At 37.8% G+C, this 25988-nt stretch overlaps 3 protein-coding genes across 3 annotated transcripts; all 3 read left to right on the forward strand.

Moving 5' to 3' along the window:
• Positions 1 to 2342: 2342 nt before the first annotated feature.
• On the forward strand, positions 2343 to 5072 carry LOC131781521 (uncharacterized). The gene is made up of 2 exons (XM_059098190.2): positions 2343 to 2483; positions 3168 to 5072. The coding sequence occupies exon 2, from the start codon at positions 3168 to 3170 to the stop codon at positions 4209 to 4211; it is 1044 nt and encodes a 347-aa protein (XP_058954173.2). The 5' UTR covers positions 2343 to 2483; the 3' UTR covers positions 4212 to 5072.
• A 2721-nt stretch (positions 5073 to 7793) lies between these two features.
• Positions 7794 to 10561, forward strand: LOC131781523 (uncharacterized). The gene is made up of 2 exons (XM_059098192.2): positions 7794 to 7931; positions 8616 to 10561. Exon 2 carries the CDS (start codon positions 8616 to 8618, stop codon positions 9615 to 9617), a length of 1002 nt encoding a protein of 333 aa, XP_058954175.2. The 5' UTR covers positions 7794 to 7931; the 3' UTR covers positions 9618 to 10561.
• Positions 10562 to 13969: 3408 nt separating this feature from the next.
• LOC131781486 (uncharacterized) lies at positions 13970 to 25463 on the forward strand. The gene is made up of 3 exons (XM_066174075.1): positions 13970 to 14020; positions 14508 to 14603; positions 23697 to 25463. Exons 1-3 carry the CDS (start codon positions 13970 to 13972, stop codon positions 24693 to 24695), a joined length of 1146 nt encoding a protein of 381 aa, XP_066030172.1. The 3' UTR covers positions 24696 to 25463.
• Positions 25464 to 25988: the final 525 nt, after the last annotated feature.

Genomic DNA, 25988 nt, shown 5'->3' on the forward strand with positions numbered 1-25988 from the left:
GTATTGATGTTGTTAAGACATATCTAAACCTGACAAATAAAGGGTCTAATTTGCAGTAATAAGCCTTGTAAGCTGTCTTAAATCTGTCAAAGTACTTAACTACTTGCATGCACTTGACAGGTCCCGTTGGCTGAAGATGAGTAAGGGAGAGCCTTGACCCGTTTCGCGCAGGAATTTTATTAAAGTTTACACTTCACGTATCTATAAGGGATAACTTAAAATCTCGCCTATTGTGTTGAAGGTTTCAGGGAAAAATTCACGGATAAAGTATATTTCAGGAGGAAGATCACGCCCTAACATACCGAATCACGCTTGCCTTTCTTTAAAATCCAAGCTTCGCATATCGGTTTTGACCTTACTAACGCGCCACCTCTTAACCCTTTGACTCTCTTAGCTGAGAAGCACAACAGCAACATCGTTATTTATTGTCTCTGTGTTTTTACATCCTCAAAACATGTCCTAAAATGCTAGTTAGATTGTATTGATGTGAATGTAACAATGTCTTGATTTTAATGACCACCACGCGAAGAAACGCTTCTTTTTATCTGTTGTTGCCTGTCCCACTTTTCCCCCCAAAATAAATAAAAATAAATAAACGCTCCACTTGTATGGACAAGTGAAGTGGAGGCTTTTGACACCGGTGATGAAAAACACGATGTTGTGATTCTGTCGCCTTCGCAGCCATCTTGATTGCCGGTCGCTTAAGTGTGGACTCAAGTAGTCACTAACTTTTAATTTTTAATGTGCTAGATTTGAATTCGGTAAAACTTGAACCGCGTTTTACAAAACAGCTTAAAAACATGTTCTATCTTTGGTGTGAATCAGATATAACACTAATTCCTTTAAATTTTAGAAAAATTCCCCCGTCACGTATACTTTAAACAACATTTCACGCTTCACGAATTTAATAGGAAAAGAATAAAATCTTTCTTCTTGTGTTGAGATTTTGAAAAAAGTTCAAGTGTCATGTATATTTCAGAAGGCAAATCACGCCTCACGCTGATTCATTAAGTCACGACTCTCGCTCGCCTCTCTGTAAAGGTCACGCGTGACATGTTTTGAGTTTGGCTTTGAGGTGGATTTCCACTGTTGCGTTTTTTGTCCACGCACGTGAACGTGTGTTAAAAAGATTGTTTACGTAGAATAAATGTCAACGAGTGTAAACGCCGTCGTTCGCTAAATTTTGTCATTTCTCCATTTCCACGTTTTGTCAAGACGTTTACGTACGTTTTACGTAGGTTGCAATCGCGAGTAAATTGCAGGCTAAAGTTGAACAGCCTTCAACCTTGACGCACGGGCCTGCGTTTTTTGTACGTAAAAAAATGCTTTGTATCCATTTTTTCGGGGAAATGGAAATTGCTTACGCACGTTTTACGTTCGCTAAAAGTTACACGACTTTGGAAATCCATCTTAAATTACGCGTCACACTCTAAAAACGGATGAGTGTGGTACGAGTCTAAGCTCAGCCCGTGATATAACAGGTGATACCGATTTCATTTGACCCTCAATTTTCCGTTAAATTGCCATTGAATGATGTGCTTGTCCGAAGAGTATCTTATTACAAAATTTTACTTCATGTCGTGTCAAGGGAATGAAATAACTTTGTTGAATGTCTGGGAAGAGGGCAATTCAGAAACAATCAACATCAAATCCTGCATACAAGTCACGATTTTTTAAAAAAACTGAGAGGTTAAACAAAGTCTCCCATGAATGAGATTACTAACTCAAGCCAGCTCTGGGAAACTCTTCTTGAAAGTCCCAGTAACTTGCATAACTCACATGTAACCGGCTCGAAACCATAATTCAAAATCAAAATTTAAAGCACCTTCGAGAAACGAGCCCCTGGACCAAGTTTGTTAAAGGGTTGCTTTTACGTTTAAAATCTTAAGGGAATCTTATCCCGCCCCCCCAACAAAAACGTTTCCTCCCTCTTTTCCGTTTCTTCATGGGAAGAGAAGAGGAAGGGAGGGGGGGGGGGTTGGAAGGGTACGGCTAAAGGTAGGCTAAGAATTAAGCATGCGAGATTTCTAGTTTGGCTTTTAAGCGTCAGTTTTCATCACGTCACATTCAGCCACATTTAAATCTGTCACAACACAGACTCCATGCTCGGCACGTTTTTGGCAAAAAGTGGTTCAGGGAACAAGGAAACTTGTGAACGTGTTTCCGAGATTACAACACAGACTCCATGTTTAGCACGTTTTTGGCAAAAAGTGGTTAAGGCAACGAGGAAACTTGCGAACGTGTTCCCGAGATTACAAGATTATATCCGGCCACGTAATGTTCGTGTCCTAACATGAACGGGAACGGGAACGTTTCAGAAAACTGGCTCAATGCTGGCTTTCTCTGGTAGCTCTATAAAACAGTCGAACGGCTCCTGTTTGAGTCAGTTCCATTAGAGCTTCACAGAATACGCTGTTCAGCCCAGACGATTCAACCAGCCTCTCCCTTTTCAAGTTTGAATCAAGACTCCCTTCAGTGTCAAGGTAAACCAAATTGTTTTCCTGTAAGATAAATTGGTTTTTCAAATGATTTGGTAATGTAAATTGGCCACCGTGTAGAGTTTCTAAAGCTGACGTTTCGAGAGCTAGCCCTTAGTCAGAGCGAAACGTTGATCACCTTTCAACTCAGTTGATACAACCAAATTACCTGGTTCTATTCCCCACCGACACAACACTACAATTTCTTTAGAAACTTACCCCCTATATATACATTTGTTTTCTTGTCAGATGTTTTATGATCCTTTAAATCCATTTCTTTTGTAAGAGTTCCTCAAGTCATAAACGCGGGTTTCGCTTTTCAATTCCCAGTGGTTACTTCTCTCGTTCTGGTTTTATTTTGATCGAAATCTATCTGTATTCTGTCACCTTTTTACCTAAACCTTCGCTGGGGAGATTGTCTTTCAGAATTCACTCTCAATCGTTTATTCGCATATATTCTCTCCTTACCATACATACATCTTGCTTTATTATAAAATTCTCTACACCAGTTTAAAGGGAAATGTATGATAACCACAAGGGAGAATTACTCGTCGGATTGAATGGGTGTATCGAATGAGTTTTGAATGAGAAACGACTCACCTGCTTCTTGTTAAATGATTGGGAGCATAGTGAAAGAGCACGTTACTATATGAATGAGTTATACATTGCTATCACTTTTCCTACTTGCAGATGAGTGCTATCGAGAAGAAAACAAAGCATCAAGTCGATGAGCTGCGGGAAGGAGTGAAGAACATGTCTGTCGATATGAGAATGTTCTCCCTCACAATGAGATCCCTCTACGCCGAGAAAGCGGTGGGCACTGACGAAGAGGTTGCCAAAGAGTTCAGAAAACTCCGCGACGACACCAGGAATGATGCCATGGTGTACATAGAGGGCATCCTTCCTCTGACAACCGAGTTTGTCACATCCATCAGCACATACTTTGAATACTATGACGCTCTGACGTTTGATGAGTGGTGTGAAAATATTTCCATGATCCGCAATCAAGCAACTGAGTACAAGAAGCTCTGTCACACAATGTTGAAAATGCATGAAGAGATTTTGGTGCCCCTGAAGAAGAGAAGAGACCAGGCCGGTATTTTATTGAAGAAAATGACGCTCCTTGTGGCAGAATTTGAGAAGAAGAAGGCAGAATTGGAAAGAAAGGCAGGCAAAAAACGTTTTTGGGCACAGGCACTTTGCTTTATCCCGAGCATTGGCGCGATTGCCGGTGGCATATTACACGCTGCTGGTGACAAAAATTTGGCAAAAGCCGTTGCTACAGATAATCAAGCGAAGATCCAAGAAGCAGCGGCCTTGGCAGTGAGAGAAGCTCTCATTCCTGCTTTTGAAGCCTTCATTGATGGAATTTCTAAAGTGGCCGGCTTCTTCTCTGTTATGGAGCACGAATTGCAAAAGTTTGAAAACAACGCCAAGAAGAGCGAGGACGACCCTCAATTTATCTTCTTCAAAGTAATGTCGGTTGAAGCCAAGGATATGAAGTCTATTTGCCAAGTGTTCTATGCAGGCTTACCAGATGTCAAGACCGACTTCCAAGCCCTGCCTACCGAGGGCACAGACCGCAACTACGTGGACGAATGGCTGGAAAAACAGAAAAAGATGATCGAAGAAGAATGCAGAGGTAAGCTTGCCACGAAGATGCTGAGAGCCATTGCACATGCATTGGAGAAAAAAGTCGAAGATGCTGCCAATCAAAAGCCAGAAAGCTCCTGAACTCCCAAGTGAACATTTAAACTAAAAGCAGTTCCAGTTATTTTGGTTTTGTTTTTGTTTTTGTTCTTTGTGATGATTTTTAAGAAAATTTTGCGTAAATTGTCAAATTTTTTTAGTAAAAGATTCACGGACTTGTTTCATATCTCAGTCAAACATGTTGAACTAATCAGCTGAGAAATAACCATCAAATACATAATTATAACAACCTTTTTAGAATTGATTGTTTAGAAAGATTTTTGACCATGGGAACAAAGATAAGAGGTTTATCATCCGCTCAGTTTTAAAATTTTATTGTGTTACTTTTGTACGATTATGTGGATTCAGTTGGTCAGTTTGAGTAGATCTTTAACAGTGCTTAAAATTACTCATCTGCTTCTTCAAAATATTCCCATATAAGCTTTTCAAAGAATTTTCAAATACAGTGACTTAGCACCGCGAGACTAGAGCAAACTGAAGTTGTAGAGCGCAGCAAAATCAAATTAAACTTTTCATTATATATTTTTATTTTCATATATATTAGCTGTTGTATTGCAGAGGATTTGGGCTCCACATCATGACTTTATTAACATTCAAACGTGAAGGCAACTGAGTGGAACATCTTTAACAGTGTTTAAAATGACCCATTTCCTGCTTCTTTCCAGAGCCAAATTTTCTTTCGCGACTTTTAAAGGAAAAAAAAGAGAACTGAGTACATCTTAAACAGTGTTTTTAAATGACTCAATTTGTTTAAAATTTTCTATCGCTGGCATGTTGTAGGAAAAACGTTTTCAGATTTATAAGCTTCCAGAATTGCCTTACAGCATTTATTCTTGTTTCTAGTTTGAGAGTTATTTTGATTAAATAAAATTAACAATCAAATGATGTGCGTTAGCATTCATTTATTCTACTGTATGCGTGCACGAGGAGCCACGAGCGTTCTATTGCTATGCAATATTCTTAACTGCGAATACAAAGTACCTTTGCATTAATTAAGAAACGTTTTCATCGAGCAGTGGGTCTGAAAACCCCAAATAACTTTGAGAACATGTTTTCACCGAAGCCATCTGTAATGAAAGCCCTTCTTATGTGGCATTGACTTGCAAAATCGGACTTATGTTCGGCTTAACTCTTTGATTAGTCGAGGCGCATCAAGTGAATTGAAGCCTTCAGTTTTCCTCGAGCTTTGCTTTCGTAAATTTTTCGTAAATAAACTATCAATCAGTGTAAGCTAACAATAGCTTCAGTTAAAACGTCTTCCGGCTACCTGATAAAATGTTGTATTGATGTTGTTAAGACATGTCTAAACCTGACGATTTAAAGGTCTAATTTGAGTTACTTAGCAGTAATAAGCCTTGTAAGCTGTCTTAAATCTGTCAAAGTACTTAACTACTTGCATGCACTTGACAGGTCCCGTCGGCTGAAGATGAGTAAGGGAGAGCCTTGACCCGTTTCGCGCAGGAATTTTATTAAAGTTTACACTTCACGTATCTAAAAGGGATAACTTAAAATCTCGCCTAATGTGTTGAAGGTTTCAAGGAAAAATTCACGGATAAAGGAGGAAGATCACGCCCTAACATACCGAATCACGCTTGCCTTTCTGTAAAATCCAAGCTTCGCATATCGGTTTTAACCTTACTAACGCGCCACCTCTTAACCCTTTGACTCTCTTAGCTGAGAAGCACAACAGCGACATTGTTACTTATTGTCTCTGTGTTTTTAAATGCTCAAAACATGTCCTAGTTAGATTGTGTTAACGTGAATGTAACAATGTCTTGATTTTAATGACTACCATGCGAAGAAACGCTTCTTTTTATCTATTGTTGCCTGTCCCACTTTTCCCCCCAAAATGAATAAAAATAAATAAACGCTCCACTTGTATGGACAAGTGAAGTGGAAGCTTTTGACACCGGTGATGAAAAACACGATGTTCTAATTTTGTCGCCTTCGCAGCCATCTTGATTGCCGGTCGCTTAAGTGTAGACTCAAGTAGTCACTAACTTTTAATTTTTAATGTGCTAGATTTGAATTCGGTAAAACTTGAACCGCGTTTTACAAAACAGCTTAAACATGTTCTATCTTTGGTGTGAATCAGATATAACACTAATTCCTTTAAATTTTAGAAAAATTTCCCCGTCACGTATACTTTAAACAGCATTTCACGCTTCACGAATTTAATAGGAAAAGAATAAAATCTTTCTTCTTGTGTTGAGATTTTGAAAAAAATTCAAGTGTCATGTATATTTCAGAAGGCAAATCACGCCTCACGCTGATTCATTAAGTCACGACTCTCGCTCGCCTCTCTGTAAAGGTCATGCGTGACATGTTTTGAGTTTGGCCTTGAGGTGGATTTCCACTGTTGCGTTTTTTGTTCACGCACGTGAACGTGTGTTAAAAAGATTGTTTACGTAGAATAAATGTCAACGAGCGTAAACGCCGTCGTTCGCTAAACTTAGTCATTTCTCCATTTCCACGTTTTGTCAAGACGTTTACGTACGTTTTACGTAGGTTGCAATCGCGAGTAAATTGCAGACTAAAGTTGAACAGCCTTCAACCTTGACGCACGGGCCTGCGTTTTTTGTACGTAAAAAAATTCTTTGTATCCATTTTTTCGGGGAAATGGAAATTGCTTACGCACGTTTTACGTTCGCTAAAAGTTACACGACTTTGGAAATCCATTTTAAATTACGCGTCACACTCTAAAAACGGATGAGTGTGGTACGAGTCTAAGCTCAGCCCGTGATATAACAGGTGATACCGATTTCATTTGACCCTCAATTTTCCGTTAAATTGCCATTGAATGATGTGCTTGTCCGAAGAGTATCTTATTACAAAATTTTACTTCATGTCGTGTCAAGGGAATGAAATAACTTTGTTGAATGTCTGGGAAGAGGGCAATTCAGAAACAATCAACATCAAATCCTGCATACAAGTCACGATTTTTTAAAAAAACTAAGAGGTTAAACAAAGTCTCCCATGAATGAGATTACTAACTCAAGCCAGCTCTGGGAAACTCTTCTTGAAAGTCCCAGTAACTTGCATAACTCACATGTAACCGGCTCGAAACCATAATTCAAAATCAAAATTTAAAGCACCTTCGAGAAACGAGCCCCTGGACCAAGTTTGTTAAAGGGTTGCTTTTACGTTTAAAATCTTAAGGGAATCTTATCCCGCCCCCCCAACAAAAACGTTTCCTCCCTCTTTTCCGTTTCTTCATGGGAAGAGAAGAGGAAGGGGGGGGGGGGGGGTACGGCTAAAGGTAGGCTAAGAATTAAGCATGCGAGATTTCTACTTTGGCTTTTAAGCGTCAGTTTTCATCACGTCACATTCAGCCACATTTAAATCTGTCACAACACAGACTCCATGCTCGGCACGTTTTTGGCAAAAAGTGGTTCAGGGAACAAGGAAACTTGTGAACGTGTTTCCGAGATTACAACACAGACTCCATGTTTAGCACGTTTTTGGCAAAAAGTGGTTAAGGCAACGAGGAGACTTGCGAACGTGTTCCCGAGATTACAAGATTATATCCGGCCACGTAATGTTCGTGTCCTAACATGAACGGGAACGGGAACGTTTCAGAAAACTGGCTCAATGCCGGCTTTCTCTGGTAGCTCTATAAAACAGTCGAACGGCTCCTGTTTGAGTCAGTTCCATTAGAGCTTCACAGAATACGCTGTTCAGCCCAGACGATTCAACCAGCCTCTCCCTTTTCAAGTTTGAATCAAGACTCCCTTCAGTGTCAAGGTAAACCAAATTGTTTTCCTCTAAGATAAATTGCTTTTTCAAATGATTTGGTAATGTAAATTGGCCACCGTGTAGAGTTTCTAAAGCTGGCGTTTCGAGAGCTAGCCCTTAGTCAGAGCGAAACGTTGATCACCTTTCAACTCAGTTGATACAACCAAATTACCTGGTTCTATTCCCCACCGACACAACACTACAATTTCTTTAGAAACTTACCCCCTATATATACATTTGTTTTCTTGTCAGATGTTTTATGACCCTTTAAATCCATTTCTTTTCTAAGAGTTCCTCAAGTCATAAACGCGGGTTTCGCTTTTCAATTCCCAGTGGTTACTTCTCTCGTTCTGGTTTTATTTTGATCGAAATCTATCTGTATTCTGTCACCTTTTTACCTAAACCTTCGCTAGGGAGATTGTCTTTCAGAATTCACTCTCAATCGTTTATTCGCATATATTCTCTCCTTACCATACATACATCTTGCTTTATTATAAAATTCTCTACACCAGTTTAAAGGGAAATGTATGATAACCACAAGGGAGAATTACTCGTCGGATTGAATGGGTGTATCGAATGAGTTTTGAATGAGAAACGACTCACCTGCTTCTTGTTAAATGATTGGGAGCATAGTGAAAGAGCACGTTACTATATGAATGAGTTATACATTGCTATCACTTTTCCTACTTGCAGATGAGTGCTATCGAGAAGAAAACAAAGCATCAAGTCGATGAGCTGCGGGAAGGAGTGAAGAACATGTCTGTCGATATGAGAATGTTCTCCCTCACAATGAGATCCCTCTACGCCGAGAAAGCGGTGGGCACTGACGAAGAGGTTGCCAAAGAGTTCAGAAAACTCCGCGACGACACCAGGAATGATGCCATGGTGTACATTGAGGGCATCCTTCCTCTGACAACCGAGTTTGTCACATCAATCAGCACATACTTTGAATACTATGACGCTCTGACGTTTGATGAGTGGTGTGAAAATATTTCCATGATCCGCAATCAAGCTACTGAGTACAAGAAGCTCTGTCACACAATGTTGAAAATGCATGAAGAGATTTTGGTGCCCCTGAAGAAGAGAAGAGACCAGGCTGGTATTTTATTGAAGAAAATGACGCTCCTTGTGGCAGAATTTGAGAAGAAGAAGGCAGAATTGGAAAGAAAGGCAGGCAAAAAACGTTTTTGGGCAAAGGCACTTTGCTTTATCCCTAGCATTGGCACGATTGCGGGTGGCATATTACACGCTGCTGGTGACAAAAATTTGGCAGAAGCCGTTGCTACAGGTAATCATGCGAAGATCCAAGAAGCAGCGGCCTTGGCAGTGAGAGAAGCTCTCATTCCTGCTTTTGAAGCCTTCATTGGAGGAATTTCTAAAGCAGCCGGCTTCTTCTCTGTTATGGAGCACGAATTGCAAAAGTTTGAAAACAACGCCAAGAAGAGCGAGGACGACCCTCAATTTATCTTCTTCAAAGTAATGTCGGTTGAAGCCAAGGATATGAAGTCTATTTGCCAAGTGTTCTATGCAGGCTTACCAGATGTCAAGACCGACTTCCAAGCCCTGCCTACCGAGGGCACAGACCGCAACTACGTGGACGAATGGCTGGAAAAACAGAAAAAGATGATCGAAGAAGAATGTAAAGGTAAGCTTGCCACGAAGATGCTGAGAGCAATTGCACATGCATTGGAGTAAAAAGACGAAGATGCTGCCAATCAAAAGCCACAAAGCTCCTGAACTCCCGAGTGAACATTTAAAGTAAAAGGAGTTCCATTTGTTTCGCTTTTTTTTGTTTTTGTTCTTTGTGATGATTTTTAAGAAAATTTCGCGTAAATTGTTAGTAAAAGATTCACGGACTTGTTTCGTATCTTATGCCCCATTCACACCAAAGCTTAAACATGTTTAAAAGTTGTTTTGTTAAACACAGTTTAATTTTTTTTTCTTCATAGAAACTATTTAACCGAATATTTTTGACTTGAATGTAGCACATTGGAAATGCAAGTTAGCAAGTACTTGAATCCAATGGAAAATCAAGTTTTTCAGTTCTCTGTTTATAATTTTCATTCAATGAAAACCAGTTTAACAAAACATGTTTTGCTGGTGTGAATGGGGTATTGGTCAAACATGTTGAACTCAATAGCTAAGAAATAACCATCAAATACATAATTATAACAACCTTTTTAGAATTGATTGTTTAGAAAGATTTTTGACCATGGGAACAAAGATAAGAGGTTTATCATCCGCTCAGTTTTAAAATTTTATTGTGTTACTTTTGTACGATTATGTGGATTCAGTTGGTCAGTTTGAGTAGATCTTTAACAGTGCTTAAAATTACTCATCTGCTTCTTCAAAATATTCCCATATTAGCTTTTCAAAGAATTTTCAAATGCAGTGACTTAGCACCGCGAGACTAGAGCAAACTGAAGTTGTAGAGCGTAGCAAAATCAAATTAAACTTTCCATTATATATTTTTATTTTCATATATATTAGCTGTTGTATTGCAGAAGATTTGGGCTCCACATCATGACTTTATTAACATTGAAACGTGAAGGAAACTGAATGGAACATCTTTAACAGTGTTTAAAATGACCCATTTGCTGCTTCTTTTCAGAGCCAAATTTTCTTTCGCGACTTTTAAAGAGAAAAAAAAAAGAGAACTGGGTACATCTTAAACAGTGTTTTTTAAATGACTCAATTTGTTTAAAATTTTCTATCGCTGGCATGTTGTGAGAAAAACGTTTTCAGATTTATAAGCTTCCAGAATTGCCTTACAGCATTTATTTTTGTTTCCAGTTTGAAAATTATTTTGATTAAATAAAATTAACAATAAATTGATGTGCGTTAGTATTCATTTATTCTACTGTATGCGTGCGCGAGGAGCCCTGAGCGTTCTATTGTTGTGCAGTATTCCTAACTGCGAATACAAAGTACCTTTGCATTAATTAAGAAACGTTTTCATCGAGCAGTGTCCAAAAACCCCAAATAACTTTGGGAACATGTTTTCACCGAGGCCATCTGTAATGAAAGCCCTTCTTATGTGGTATTGACTTGCAAAATCGGACTTGTGTTCGACTTAACTCTTTGATAACTGGAAAATGACTATTTTTGATCGAAACTCGGAGCTAAAAGTTAAAACTTATGAAATATTTCGTCCGTATTTCGACCGGACTTCATCAGTCAATGATATGAATGTTAAAAAGATGAATTTTAAAAAAGGTTTTTTTTTTAACGCTTCTTGGGGGTTAGAATTGTGTCATAGCTATCTATAACACAATTCTAACCCCCAAGAGGCGTTAAAAAAAACTTTTTTTTAAAATTCATCTTTTTAACATTCATATCATTGACTGATGAAGTCCGGTCGAAATACGGACGAAATATTTCATAAGTTTTAACTTTTAGCTCCGAGTTTGGAAAAAATTTTTATCTTTTATTATGCTTCCGGAGCAGGAAATTAACGTTTTTGATTGTATTTTTGATCCATTCATATTTTTGGCTCAGGCGCATCAAGTAAATTTCCTCGAGCTTTGCTCTCGTAAAAATTTTTGGCTTTTCAGATCTGATAATTGTCCGCGGAAAAATACCTGTTTATATTTTCGCAGCGTAAGGAGGCTTTTGTCTACTCATCAAGTCGATCTATTTTTTTTTTTTACTACAGTCAGAATGGTTACTTAATTAAAGAGAGAAAATAAATTTTCACCCGAAGTATATTTTTGGCAGGAGACGTGGATGCAATCGGGTGGTACTTCAACGAGAAGCGATGCAGGGACGAATATGTCGAATTGGAATTAAGATTAATGTTTCTCAAAGAGAGAAGAAAGCCAATGAACCTGAAGAAAAAATCTCGGAAACGGAGATCAATAAGACAATCAAAAGATACACGACGGCAGGTTTGGGAATCGAACCCAGGCTACATTAGCGAGACCCAATCGTTCTCAATATCGTGGAGTCATACTAACTCACTCAAAAAGAAAGAAAGCAAGTTATCTAAATACAAGAAGTAACAAATAAACGGGCTTTTGGCAGCAAATAGAAGTAAAATCGTGCGTTTACGAGTACTTTTTGTGCCCGGCGTTTCATACAATTCCGAGAAAGACTAAAGCGCACATGCAAATTAGTAAGGAAATGATTTCGCACGCGAGATTTCAAGCATAACGGGAAAATACTCTCCCTTGCGTGATCTTACGCGACACAATGCTCCACGTGATCAGCATAATACGTTGACCAGCATGATTTCTCAGAAATCAAGCCCTTAAAGTAACAGTTATATGCATTTGAGCCTTTTTTCCTGACGGACACCGTTCGTATTAAGTCGCCTTTTGAAGAAGTTAACAAAATATCTTCTGTCTTGTTTACGAAACGTCGTTTAAGGTAAGCTCTGAAATAATTTACATTTTTTATTAAATAACAAAAACTTATTCCATTGTGGAAAAAAGACAATCCGGTATGAGGCATGTGGTCTTGTTTTCATGTAAATCTTTCAGCAAAGTAAGCCAGTAACAACACCAGGCCATATGATCACAGACAAAAACAAGCTAGGAAAATGTTATTGATCTAAAGGGCTGTGCTCCTGCTTTCTCTGTTTTTATTAGAATATTTTGTGAGAACCGAGACAACTGAGCGTTACGAGATAATCTGAAACCTTTTTCCTTTTGATTTTGAATATAAATTACCGGCTACACGTAATATCCTGTTCGCATTGTGGTCGAAAGAGGAAAAAGTTGTCGCAAACAACTGCTTCGAGTGGAAGATGTTGTGAACCGCTTCTTGGTTATTAAATAATAGGGACCTTAAGCAAACCACGACGGCGACTGCAACGTGGACGTGGAAAAACAAAAGATCTAATTGGCAGAACAATAGCTCAGCACGTGCGTTTTAAAACTTTGTACATTTCTTAGCCGTCCTATGCAAAGCAACAACGTGAAATCACCACAATTTGCGTCGTCTACGAACCGAGAACGCGACGACAAATTATTTTAATGTCCATTTGGAACTCAACGCTTCTTTTATACGGTATGCTGAAGTTGAGGTGTGGCGCTGTATGAGACGGTAAACAAATGCAGCCATTTTTGAAATTCTAATTTAAGGCAGAAATTCATTTTTTAGTGAAAGTTTTCCTTGGCGTTGCCGTCCTGACTGCTTAAGGTCCCTAATATAATACTTGGCCGGTATTTTCAGCCAGAGAAAACACACCAACGGATACTGGAAATAAGCTGTAATCCAATCGCAGATAGATTTTGGAATAGGTGATCGTCTTCTTTCCTTTTTGTTTTTTTGCCCTGCATAAACTAACGAGTGAACCACATGCTCTTCTTGTTTATCATGGCCCGAGTGTGAGATTTTGCAGAAATTTGGAATAAGAGATTGCCTTCATGCAATAGTTTGTGGCCTTCGGAAGAGCCTCGTCGATTAAGGTCGAGATTTATCAGGATTTGAAAGGTTCGCAAATTCAAAAATTCAGATGGAAGTAATTGCTACTGATAGTGAATTTTTCACGCAATTCTTTCGCGTTTTGACTTTTTCTTCGAATGAAATTGGCTTTTAGCCATCTCGGACTTAAACCAATCGCGTCTTCATTCCTTGTCAACAACCTGTATTTTATTACGTATATCACACACAGAGGAAAAAGTACAGATAGGTTACAACCAGTCAAGGAGCCCCCTCGGAAATATTGTCCTTTTCTCTTGTTAAATGTATCTTTACTTATTCGAGATCGCAATGTATCTTTGGTTGAGGTCTATTGGAGATATACAGAGTTTCAGTTTGTTTTTCCTAATAAAAGTAGGTGGAATTATATTTTTCAGGCAACTAATTGTAGACGAATAATTTTGATTTTCTCTCTGTTAGAGGAACAGCAGTAGACTTAGTAGTCTTTCCGAACGACGGCTTAGACTGAAGAAAAGTACAAAACTATTAATTTACTGGCATTGTCGATGTTATTTAGAAATCATTTCGGCTTATATTTTTGTCCAGGTTAGGATAATTTACAATGACTGCCACCATTTTTCAGATGATCTATTTTAACTACTTAATTTGCAAGTTCTTTCGAGATGGGGAACGGAAAGGTCCGGGGAAAAAGACGCTCAGAATTGGAATTTAGAGTATTGTTTCTGAAAGAGAGAAGGAAGCCAATGAACCCGGAGAAAAAAACTCGGAAAGGCAGATCAATAAGACAACCAAAATATAAACGACGGCAGGTTTAGGAATAGAACCCAGGCCACATTAGCGAGACCCAGTCGTTCTCAATATCGTGGAGTCATACTAACTCACTCAAAAAGGAAAGAAAACAAGTTACCTTACATACAAGAAGTAACAAATGAGCGGGCTTTTGGCAGCAAATAGAAGTAAAATCGTGCGTTTACGAGTACTTTTTGTGCCCGGCGTTTCATACGATTCCGAGAAAGACTAAAGTGCACATGCAAATTAGTAAGGAAATGATTTCGCACGCGAGATTTCAAGCATAACGGGAAAATACTCTCCCTTGCATGATCTTAGGCGACACAATGTTCCACGTGATCAGCATAATACGTTGACCAGCATAATTTCTCAGAAATCAAGTCCTTAAAGTAATAGCTATATGCATTTGAGCCTTTTATCCTGACGAACACCGCTCGTATTGAGTCGCCTTCTGAAGAAGTCATCAAAATATCTTCTGTCTTGTCGTTGACGAAACGTCGCTTTAAGGTAAGCTCTGAAATAATTTAGAAAATTAAGTGGATTTTTGTCTCACCCACTCATGTTCCATCAGTAAAATTGCGAGTTTGTATTAAATAAGAAAAACTTATTCCATTGTAGAAAAAAGACAATCGGTATGAGGCATGAGGTCTTGCTTTCATGTAAATCTTTCGGCAAAGTAAGCCAGTAACAACACACCAGACCATATGATCACAGACAATAACAACCTAGGAAAATGTTATCGATCTAAAATGCTGTGTCCCTGCAATCTCTGTTTTTATTAGAATGTTTATCGAGAACCGAAAAAACTGAGTGTTACGGGATAATCTGACACCTTTTTCCTTTTGATTTTGAATATAAATTACCGGCTACGTGTTATATCCTGTTCCCATTGTAGTTGAAAGAGGAAAAAGTTGTCGCAAACACATGCTTCGAGGGGAAGATGTAGTGAACCGCTTATTGGTTGTTAGATAATATAATACTTGGCCGGTACTTTCAGCCAGAGAAAACACACCAATGGATACTGTAAATAAGCTGTAATCCAATCCCAGATAGATTTTGGAATAGCTAATCGTCTTCTTTTCTTTTTTCTTTTTGCCCCGCATAAACTAACGAGTGAACCACATGCTTTACTTGTTTATCAGGGCTCGAGTTTGAGATTTTGTGCAAATTTGGAATAAGAGATTGCCTACTTACAATGGTTTGTGGCATTCGCGAGAGCCTCGTCGATTAAGGTCGAGATTTATCGGAATTTGAAAGGTTCGCATCAATTGTATCATTTTAAGTTAAAACGTGTTTTTTTTTTTCGCTCCTTTACTCAAAACGTATACGCCAAACAACTTACATTCCATCACGTCCAAAGTCCGGTCAGAACATACCCAATCATTGCACTAAATGAACATTGGGCAATTTTTCACGTGCTCGAATTGTCCTCCACCAATCAAATTTCATTTTGCCAAATTAGACTTCGCTCCATCTTGTTTTATTTCCCTGTAAACAAACTGCATTTAATCACATATTATCACTGCATTGTCTAATCGCAATGACAAAAATTCAGATGGAAGTAAATGCTTCTGATAGTGAATTTATTACGCAATTCTTCCGCGTTTTGACTTTTCCTTCGAATAAAATTGGCTTTAAGCCATCTGGGACTTAAACCAATCGCGTCTTCATTCCTTGTCAACAACCTATATTTTATTACGCATATCGCACACAGAGGGCAAGGTACAGATAGGTTACAACCAGTCAAGGAGCCCCCTCAAAAATATTGTCCTTTTCTCTTGTTAAATATATCTTTACTTATTCGAGATCGCAATGTATCTTTGGTTAAGGTCTATTGGAGATATACAGAGTTTCAGTTTGTTTTTCCTAGTAAAAGTAGGTGGAATTATATTTTTCAGGCAACTAACTGCAGACGAATAATTTTGATTTTCTCTCTGTTAGAGGAACAGCAGTAGACTTAGTAGTCTTTCCGAACGACGGCTTAGACTGAAGAAAAGTACAAACCTATTAATTTATTGGCGTTGTCGATGTTATTTAGAAATCATTTCGGCTTATAATTTTGTCTAAGTTAGGATAATTTACAATGACTGTTAACATTTTTCAGAAGATCTATTTTAGCTACTTAATTTGCAAGTTCTTTCGAGATGGGGAACGGAAAGGACCAGGGAAAAAAAAGCTCAGAATTGGAATTAAGAGTATTGTTTCTCAAAGAGAGAAGAAAGCCAATGAACCCGGAGAAAAAACCTCGGAAATGCAGATCAATAAGACAATCAACAGATACACGATGGCTGGTTTAGGAATCGAACCCAGGACACATTGGCGAGACCCAGTCGTTCTCAATATCGTGGCGTCATACTAACTCACTCAAAAAGATAGAAAACAAGTTACCTTAAATACAAGAAGTAACAAATGAGCGGGCTTTTGGCAGCAAATAGAAGTAAAATCGTGCGTTTACGAGTACTTTTTGTGCCCGGCGTTCCATACGATTCCGAGAAAGACTAAAGTGTACATGCAAATTAGTAAGGAAATGATTTCGCACGCGAGATTTCAAGCATAACGGGAAAATACTCTCCCTTGCGTGATCTTACACGACACAATGTTCCACGTGATCAGTATAATACGTTGACCAGCCTAATTTCTCAGAAATCAAGTCCTTAAAGTAATAGCTATATGCATTTGAGCCTTTTATCCTGACGAACACCGCTCGTATTGAGTCGCCTTCTGAAGAAGTCATCAAAATATCTTCTGTCTTGTCGTTGACGAAACGTCGTTTTAAGGTAAGCTCTGAAATAATTTAGAAAATTAAGTGGATTTTTGTCTCACCCACTCATGTTCCATCAGTAAAATTGCGAGTTTGTATTAAATAAGAAAAACTTATTCCATTGTAGAAAAAAGACAATCGGTATGAGGCATGAGGTCTTGCTCTCATGTAAATCTTTCAGCAAAGTGAGCTAGTAACAACACCCTAGGCCATATGATCGCGGACAAAAGCAAGTTATGAAAATGTTTTCGATCTAAAGTGCTGTGTTCCTGCTTTCTCTGTTTTTCTATAAGAATGTTTGTGAGAACCGAGAAAACTGAGTGTTACGGGATAATCTGAAACCTTTTTCCTTTTGATTTTGAATATAAATTACCGGCTGCGTGTTATATCCTGTTCACATTGTAGAAGTTGAAAGAGGAACCAGTTGTCACAAATTCATGCTTTTCGGGGAAGATGTTGTGAACCGCTCCTTGCTTATTAAATAATATAAAACTTGGCAGGCATTTTCAGTCGGAGAAAAATTTAAGGCTACAAATCAAAATACGAATTCTTGAACACATCATTTGACTTCTTTTGAAAAGATGTAGGGTTAATTAAGTCAACAGCGTAATTGGATATTTATTAGCCCACCAGAAGAAAATGAAAATAAGGTAAAATCCAACTCGCAGATAGATTTTGGAATAACTGACCGTCTTCTTTGCTTTTTTTTCGTTCGTCATGGCTCGAGTTTGAAAGTTTACGAAAATTTGGAATAAGAGATTACCTAATTGCAATGTTTGTGACCTTCGCGAGAGCCCCGTCGATTAAGGTCGAGATTTATATGAAACGTTCGCATCAATTGTATCATTTTTAAGTTAAAACGTGTTTTTCCACTCTTTTACTCAAAACTTACACGCCAAACAATTTACATTCCATCACGTACCATGAAAACAAAGTCTAAAGTCCGTTCAGAACATACCCAACTAGACCCTGTGACCAAGGTAACTGTGATACCTGGATGATACTGGATCCTTGGGATCAGGTGTAGTGATACTACAGGTGTCGGACTAGTATATTAAATCACGTTGAACTGAGTTTCTATGGGCTTCCTTATTAGCTTGGACTTGTGATATAATCTTATCTTTGTCTGCAGGATCCAGTGTTTTTTTCCATTCTGCTCTGCTAGACAAAAGTTTTTCTTTTTCTTCAGGATTTAATGACTTATACCATTCTGCTCTTTTTTGTTTTTGTGCAGAATTGAGCGAGTTAAACCATTCTGCTCCCTTTTGTTTTTTGCAGTATCCAGTGATTTATACCAAATTGCTCTGCTAGACAAAAGATTTTGTTTTTCTGCAGAACCAAGTGATTTATACCAATCTACTGATTTGGACAAAAGCTTTTCTTTTCCTTCGGGATCCAGTAATTTATACCATTCAGCTCTGTGAGATAAAAGCTTTCTTTTTCTGCAAGATCCAGTGACTTGTACCATATTGCTTTAGCAGACAAAACTTTTTTTTCATGGCAGGTTCCATTTGCGCATAGCTTTCTTTTTTCCTTTTTGCATGTAGTTCTTTCCTATGACACTTATATCTTGCCATTACCCTTTGTCTTCCAGCATTTGACAAATTAGTTGAACAACATATAAATTTGATACAACATTCTACATCTTTACTCTGGAATTGTTTTTTTTTTTTTTACACTATCCACCAATGACTGAATAAGAAAATCTGTCATTCATTTTTTCAAATATATCAAGTGTGCCATTAGGACTGAATCTTATAATATGGTACTTAACACTTTTTGCTTTGTTTTTATATTATTGTGCTGAAAAATACAGTCGAAGCAATAATTTGAAATCCACATTAAAAACCCAGTATTATCCTTAGTATTATCTGTGATAGACTTTTGAAGCAAAATTTTGTTACTAAGAGATGTACAGCGTAGTATTCCTTTTTCTCCAAATTAAAGGCAATATCATCATATATTTGAGGTGTCCTTGGGAAATTGTTGTTAGTCAGTGGATGGTTATCACCACTGAGTTTTTCTTTGTAAAACTTGTTTGCATGGTCAGTGATTCCACCTAGAGTCTGTGAATTCCAATATCCACAATATTTGACAATGGAAAAACAAATGCTATAAAAAGATGTGGCACAACAGCATAACAAGGGAATATGAATGGTTATGATTTCTTCACCTACATGATTTGCTTTAAGGGGGACAGCTGACAACTGTTGATCAGAAATATCTGTCATATCACATTGTTTTTCGTTAATATGTACACCTTTGACCTCAAATAAAACATTTGGATCTTAATAAAGACCTTGAAAATAATTTATCAGCTCATTTAAGGTGTTAACTTCTAACAGTACACAAGTTCCTTGAGGATGGGGCATACCATATGAATCTCTACCATGAGAATCAAATATCTTAAACTTACCACTATAGTAAAAACCTACTGTAGTACTACGGATTGTTAAAAGAAAGGAATTATAATTTTGTCCTAGCAAAGCCTGCATAGCATTAGCAAATGACACAAAATAATTGAAATCTTGTACTTCACAAGTACCATGTATAGTACCAGTATAGCTTGGACTATATTGAAGCTAATAATTAATATTAAACACTATTATCATTTCAGGTACTTCTGTTAATAGTAGATAGGATTGCCTGGATAGACTAGATAGACCAGAATACAATTTATTACCAATGTTCATGATATTAACCAAGTCCATTTAGGATACAATACCCTTCCTCTTGTTATACACGAGGGAAGCAAGTGACATGGCTACAAACTATGTACCAGCATTTAATCCAAACATTACCACATTGTCTTGACTGTAAGGAGCTTGAATAGTTTTAGTAGAATTAATAACAGGACCGGGGTTTGTTTCTATATTCCCAGATAGACTGAACTAAAAACGATTTACCCTGTGATTCAGATTTTAATAAACATTTGGTACTGAATTAGACCTCCATGCATTCGACTATTTTGGCTGTGGACTTTTTATTACATGTGGATATTGGTTTTGCATTTCCAGTATCCTGTGTTTTTTAGACTTTGACTATTTTCTCCTGACTGCAGAAGAGGGATATTTCGTTGTTCCTTTATTCTCACATCTGATTCCATGTGCATATATTTTTTCACGAGCTTTATTTTAAAAAAAGATACATTCGGGAAGACTTCGGTATGCTTTTTCAGATGTAGGTTCGAAGTAAACGTCTTACTTTCCTGGATTTCTTCAAAATACGTGTAATTCTTTTCTTTGGTATTCCGCTGGGCCCACGATAACGAACACGAATACCATGGGTATGAGGGCAATTAAAGTAAACAAATTTGTCGTATCGAGATCTACAGTTACAGACTGTATTTATTGAAAATGCTTCATCATTGCTATTACTAAGCTTATTATCATGTACAATAACAGATAACCGAGCAGCTTTCTCAAATATGTTACATTCATTGAAGCTATTCACGGCAGCTTTCGCTGAAGACATCAACAACTTTACGTAGAAATTAGCCCACAAGACAATTGCGTAAACAATTAATAGATAACATTATAACATTAGCCACAAAAAACACAGGATTTTGGATCAAGTATTTATTAAAAAAGAATATCCTTACAACAACAATGAAAAAAAACGTAAGATTCATCTCTCTGATCGTGAAATTAATACCATTCGTACTGTTATCGTAGCTACGTTCCTTGGTGAAGTGAATCCAATATGGCGTCTTTCTTCACAAGCAGTTTGCATCCATTAGTGTTTTGTTCTTCAGTCTCACGGTAGTAATGTTGTTCAATTGATTGCAGAGAGTATATGCAGTTTGGTTTCAGATTTCAGATTTTGCTTTTTTCAACAAGTGTACGTTTTTCAACTAAGACATTGGCATACTTAGCTTACAAAGCATACAAGGCATGCAAGGCTTTCATGGCTGTCAAGGCATACAAGGCTTTCATGGCTTTCATGGCTTTCAAGCGTTCGCGACGCAATCCGTTCCAAAAATACCGCTCAATAACATATTTTAGTGTGGATTGGCCACGAACAATACGACTTGTGTATGTGTCTGTAAGTATTTTGAGCGTTTGCACCATAAAGCTCCAGGTAATCGTAAACCAAAAGCGTTGAACCTCCATCGCCAAAACAACAACCCCAGAACAAATACAAAATGACTGACAAAGAGTTTTATAAGCAAAAATCTCGTGGTTCGTCATGTGACCCGGCCCTGTCCGTGCATGACAACGTCAATCATCATCAACACAACACACGTGATCAGCATGTGAACACCTTCATCCTCACTGGATCACAGTCAGTTGTCATGGCGTTGAGGGCCCAATGACCACTGGGTACTATTGCGCAATTTTTCCATTTTGTGGTGGAGGAAAAAAAAAAACCGACAAAAAAACAAAGGCGTTTTATGACTGGGCTACCACAGGTATCCCAGTAATCATTGCACGAAGTGAACATTGGGCAATCTTTCACTTGCTTGAATTGTATTCCACCAATCAAATTCCATTTTGCCAAATTAGACTTCGCTCCATCTCGTGTAATTTCCCTGTAAACAAACTGCATTTAATCACATATTCTTACCGCATTGTCCAACCCACTGAAAAAAATCAGATGGAACTAAATGCCACCGGTAGTGAATTTTTCACGCAATTCTTCCACGTTTTGACTTTTTTTACGAATAAAATTAGCCTTTATCTACTTTGGACTTTACTCAATCTCGTGTTAATTCCTTGTAAAACAGCGTAGATTTCATCACTTATTTCACACAATGAGGGCAAAGTCCAGATAGGCAACAACCTTCGAAATATGATCCTTTTCTCTTGTTAAATGTATCTTCACTCATTCGAGATTGCAATATATCTTTGGTTGAGGTCTATAGGAGATACAATAGAGGTTCAGTTTGTTTTTAATAGTTAAATTATGCGGATTTATATTTTTGAGGTAACTGACTGTAGACAAATAATTTTGATTTTCCCTCTGTAAGAGGAACACCAGTAAGTGTAGTCTCTTTTGCAACCGTTATTTGGTCTCGTTAAGCAACGCGCTCTCTCTCCAACGGGAAATAGAAGGCGTTGTGTTGCACTTTTACCGGAAAGTATTTAGACAAGAGGACAATAGACCACAAAATATCTGTGTGAGATCAGATAAACTAGGTTTTTTTCTGTCTTTCTGCGATATTTTCGTTTTTATGAAAGTTATGCTCTATTCAATTACAAAAATGGAAACATTAAGTACACAAACTGTCCCATCTCCAGCCACAAAAATAACTCTTGCATGCTACGCATGCCTATGTTATAAAAAAACGAACATAGGGAACAAGAGCAAACCCATCATACATTAAAGCGAGAGAACCGCTTCTCTAAGTCACGGAAGTTTGGAAATATGTTGCATAATGCGATAAACAAAAGTTTGAGCCTATCATAATAACATAAAATATCATTTAGGATTATTTGCTATGTAAATAAGACATGGAAAAACATAAAGATTGAGATAGTTGCGCAAAGATGATGACATTACTCCGTAGCAGGACATGTTAGATACATGCACTTGTTTTTTTTTTTCTTAACCCCTCTAAAAAAAGCATCTAATAGGATTGAGGCTGGCATGTTTAATCTAAAACTGTGCAAGGTTATACCCAGGTGATTATTACATGTATAACAGGCCATATTACATGGGTCAGTAAAAAATTTCAGAGCTTATGCAGACTTATTAGTCTTTTAGAACGACGACTTAGGCTGAAGAAATTTACAAAACTATAAATTAACTAGCGTTGTCGAAACTATTTGGAAATCATTTCGGCTCATAACTTTGTCCAGGTTAAGATAATTTACAGTGACCGCTTCTATTTTTCAGATGATCTATTTTAGCTACTTAATTTAAAAGTCCTTTCAAGATCGGAAAGGTCAAGGGAAAAAACGCTCTGAATTGAAATGTAGAGTGTTGTTTCTCAAAGAGAGAAGAAACCAACGAACCCGGAGAAAAAACCTCGGAAATGAGATCAAAAAGACAATCAACAGATACACGACCTCAGGTTTGAGAATCGAACCCAGGCCACATTGGCGAGACCCAAACGTTCTCATTATCGTGACGTCATACTAACTAAAAAAAAAAAAAAAAAAAAAAAAAAAAAAAAAGAAACAAACAAGTTACCTTCAATAGAAGAACTATACAAATGAGCGGGCTTTTGGCAGAAAATAGAAATAAAATCGCGCGTTTACGAATACTTTTTGTGCCAGGCGTTTCATACAATTCCGAATAAGACTGAAGCCCACATGCAAACTGATTGGGAAATGCTTTCCTGTCGGATGTTTTACGATCCTTCATATCTATTTCGTTAACAAAAGGGGTCTCAAGTCCAACAGGCTGCTTTTGTTTCCTAATTCCCAATAGTTTATTCTATTCGATTTTGTGGTAAACCCTTCTGTTTTCTCTCAATAGTTTCGAAAAACCTCCACTAGTGAGGTTACCCTTTCTTATCAGAATTTACCCTCAGAAGTGATTAACATTTCATCTTCCTCATCTGATCTAAATCACTTATCTAACGAAACCTGGATGGATATTAAGATACTCGTTGACTAAAGGGTTTTATCTTGAAGTAACGTCAATTTTTTTTTACAGTTTGAATAAAAATGTATGTTGATCCCAAGGAAGAATTACGTATCTCTCAGAGCGTGCATTTTCCCAAGATTCTTTGTGTAAAGGCGCTCTCACTTTTTGTCGTGAGAAATCTTGCGGAGAAAGCGACTGCACTGCTTATTAGTCAATGATTGGGGGCACATAAACTATACTTTGACGTTGAGCGAGCACGTTACCACGAATATGTTTTAAAGTGCGATCTCTTTTGTTACCCGCAGATAAGTGCCATGGAGAAAAAAACCAAGAAGGAGGTCGACGAGCTTCGGGAAATTATGAAGAGGATGTCTGTTGATATGAGATTGTTCTCCCTTACCATGAGGTCCCTCTACGCAGAAAAAGCGGTGGGCACTGACGAAGAGGTTGCCAAAGAGTTCAGAAAACTCCGCGACAACACCAGGAATGATGCCATGGTGTACATTGAGGGCATCCTTCCTCTAACAACCGAGTTTGTCACATCCATCAGCGCATACTTTGATTACTACGACGCTCTTTCGTTTGATGAGTGGTGTCAAAGTATTTCCACGATCCGCAAGGATACTGCTGATTACAAGAAACTCTGTATGACGATATTGAAACTGCATCAAGACATTTTGGTGCCCCTCAAGAAGAGGAGAGACCAGGCTGGTATGCTCGTAGATAAAATAGGAGGCCTTAACGCCGAATTTGAGAAGAAGAAGGAAGAGCAGCTAAAAATGGCAGACAACAAACGCTTTTGGGCGTTGGCACTTTGCTTTGTCCCGTACGTGGGTACGATTGCCAGAACCATTTTAGACGCTGGTGCTGACCAAAATTTGGCAAAAGCCACCGCTTTAAAAGTGCAAGCCTTTACCCACGGAGCAGCCACCTTGGCAGTGAAAGAAACCCTCATCCCCGTTTTGGAAGCCTTCATTGGGGGAATTTCTAAAGCAGCTACCTTCTTCTCTATTATGGAACAAGAATTGCAAAAGTTTGAAAACAACGCCGGGAAGAGCGAGGACGACCCACAAGTTACCTTCTATAAAGTAATGAAGGTGGAAGCCAGTGATATGAAGTCTATTTGCCAACTTTTCCATGCCGCCGTACCAGATGTCAAGACCGATTTCCAAGCCTTGCCTACAGAGGGCACAGACCGCAACTACGTGGACGAGTGGCTGGAAAAACAGAAAAAGATGATCGAAGAAGAATGTAAAGGTATGCTTGCCATAAGGATATTTAATGCCATTGCAAATACATTGTAGTAAAAAGACGAAGATGCTGCCAATGAAAAGCCACAAAGCTCCTGAATCAAGAGCGAACTCCCAAGTGAACATTTAAAGTAAAGCAGATCCAGTTACTTTGCTTTTTTTTTTTGGGTCATTTTGTCATTGAACTGAATATCTAAGAAATAATTATCAAATACATAAGTGTATCAACCTTTTTAAAATTGATTGTTTAGAAAAAATTTGACCATGGGAACAAAGATAAGAAGTTTACCATCGGTCAGTTTTAAAATTTTATTGTGTTACTTTTGTACGATTATGTGGATTAATTTGGTCAGTTTGAGTACATCTTTAACAGTGCTTAAAATTACTCATCTGCCTCTTCAAAATATTCCCATATTAGCTTTTCAAAGAATTTTCAAATGCAGTGACTTAGCACCGCGAGACTAGAGTAAACTGAAGTTGTAGAGCGCAGCAAAATCAAATTAAACTTTTCATTATATATTTTTATTTTCATATATATTAGCTGTTGTATTGCAGAGGATTTGGGTTCCACATCATGACTTTATTAACATTCAAACGTGAAGGCAACTGAGTGGAACATCTTTAACAGTGTTTAAAATGACCCATTTGCTGCTTCTTTCCAGAGCCAAATTTTCTTTCGCGACTTTTAAAAGAAGAAAAAAGAGAACTGAGTATATCTTAAACAGTGTTTTTAAATGACTCAATTTGTTTAAAATTTTCTGTCGCTGGCATGTTGTAGGAAAAACGTTTTCAGATTTATAAGCTTCCTTATTTTTGTTTCCAGTTTGAAAGTTATTTTGATTAAATAAAATTAACAATTAATTGATGTGCGTTTGTATTCATTTATTCTACTGTATGCATGCACGAGGAGCCATGAGCGTTCTATTGTTCTGCAATATTCTTAACTGCGAATACAAAGTACCTTTGCATTAATTGAGAAACGTTTTCATCGAGCACGAACATGTTTTCACTGAGGCCATCTGTAATGAAAGCATTTCCTATGTGGCATTGACTTGCAAAATCGGACTTATGTTCGGCTTAACTCTTTGATAACTGCAAAATGACTATTTTTGATCCATTTATATTTTTGGCTCGGGCGCATCAAGTAAATTGAAGCCTTCAGTTTTCCTCGAGCTTTGCTCTCGTAAAAATTTTTGGCTTTTCGGATCTGATAATTGTCCGCGGAAAAATACCCGTATATATTTTCGCAGCGTATGGAGGTTTTTGTCTACTCATCAAGTCGATCTATTTTTTTTACTACCATCAGAATGGTTACTTAATTAAAGAGAGAAAATAAATTTTCACCCG

Source organism: Pocillopora verrucosa, chromosome 11 (assembly GCF_036669915.1).
Source record: "Pocillopora verrucosa isolate sample1 chromosome 11, ASM3666991v2, whole genome shotgun sequence".
NCBI classification, from domain to species: domain Eukaryota; kingdom Metazoa; phylum Cnidaria; class Anthozoa; order Scleractinia; family Pocilloporidae; genus Pocillopora; species Pocillopora verrucosa.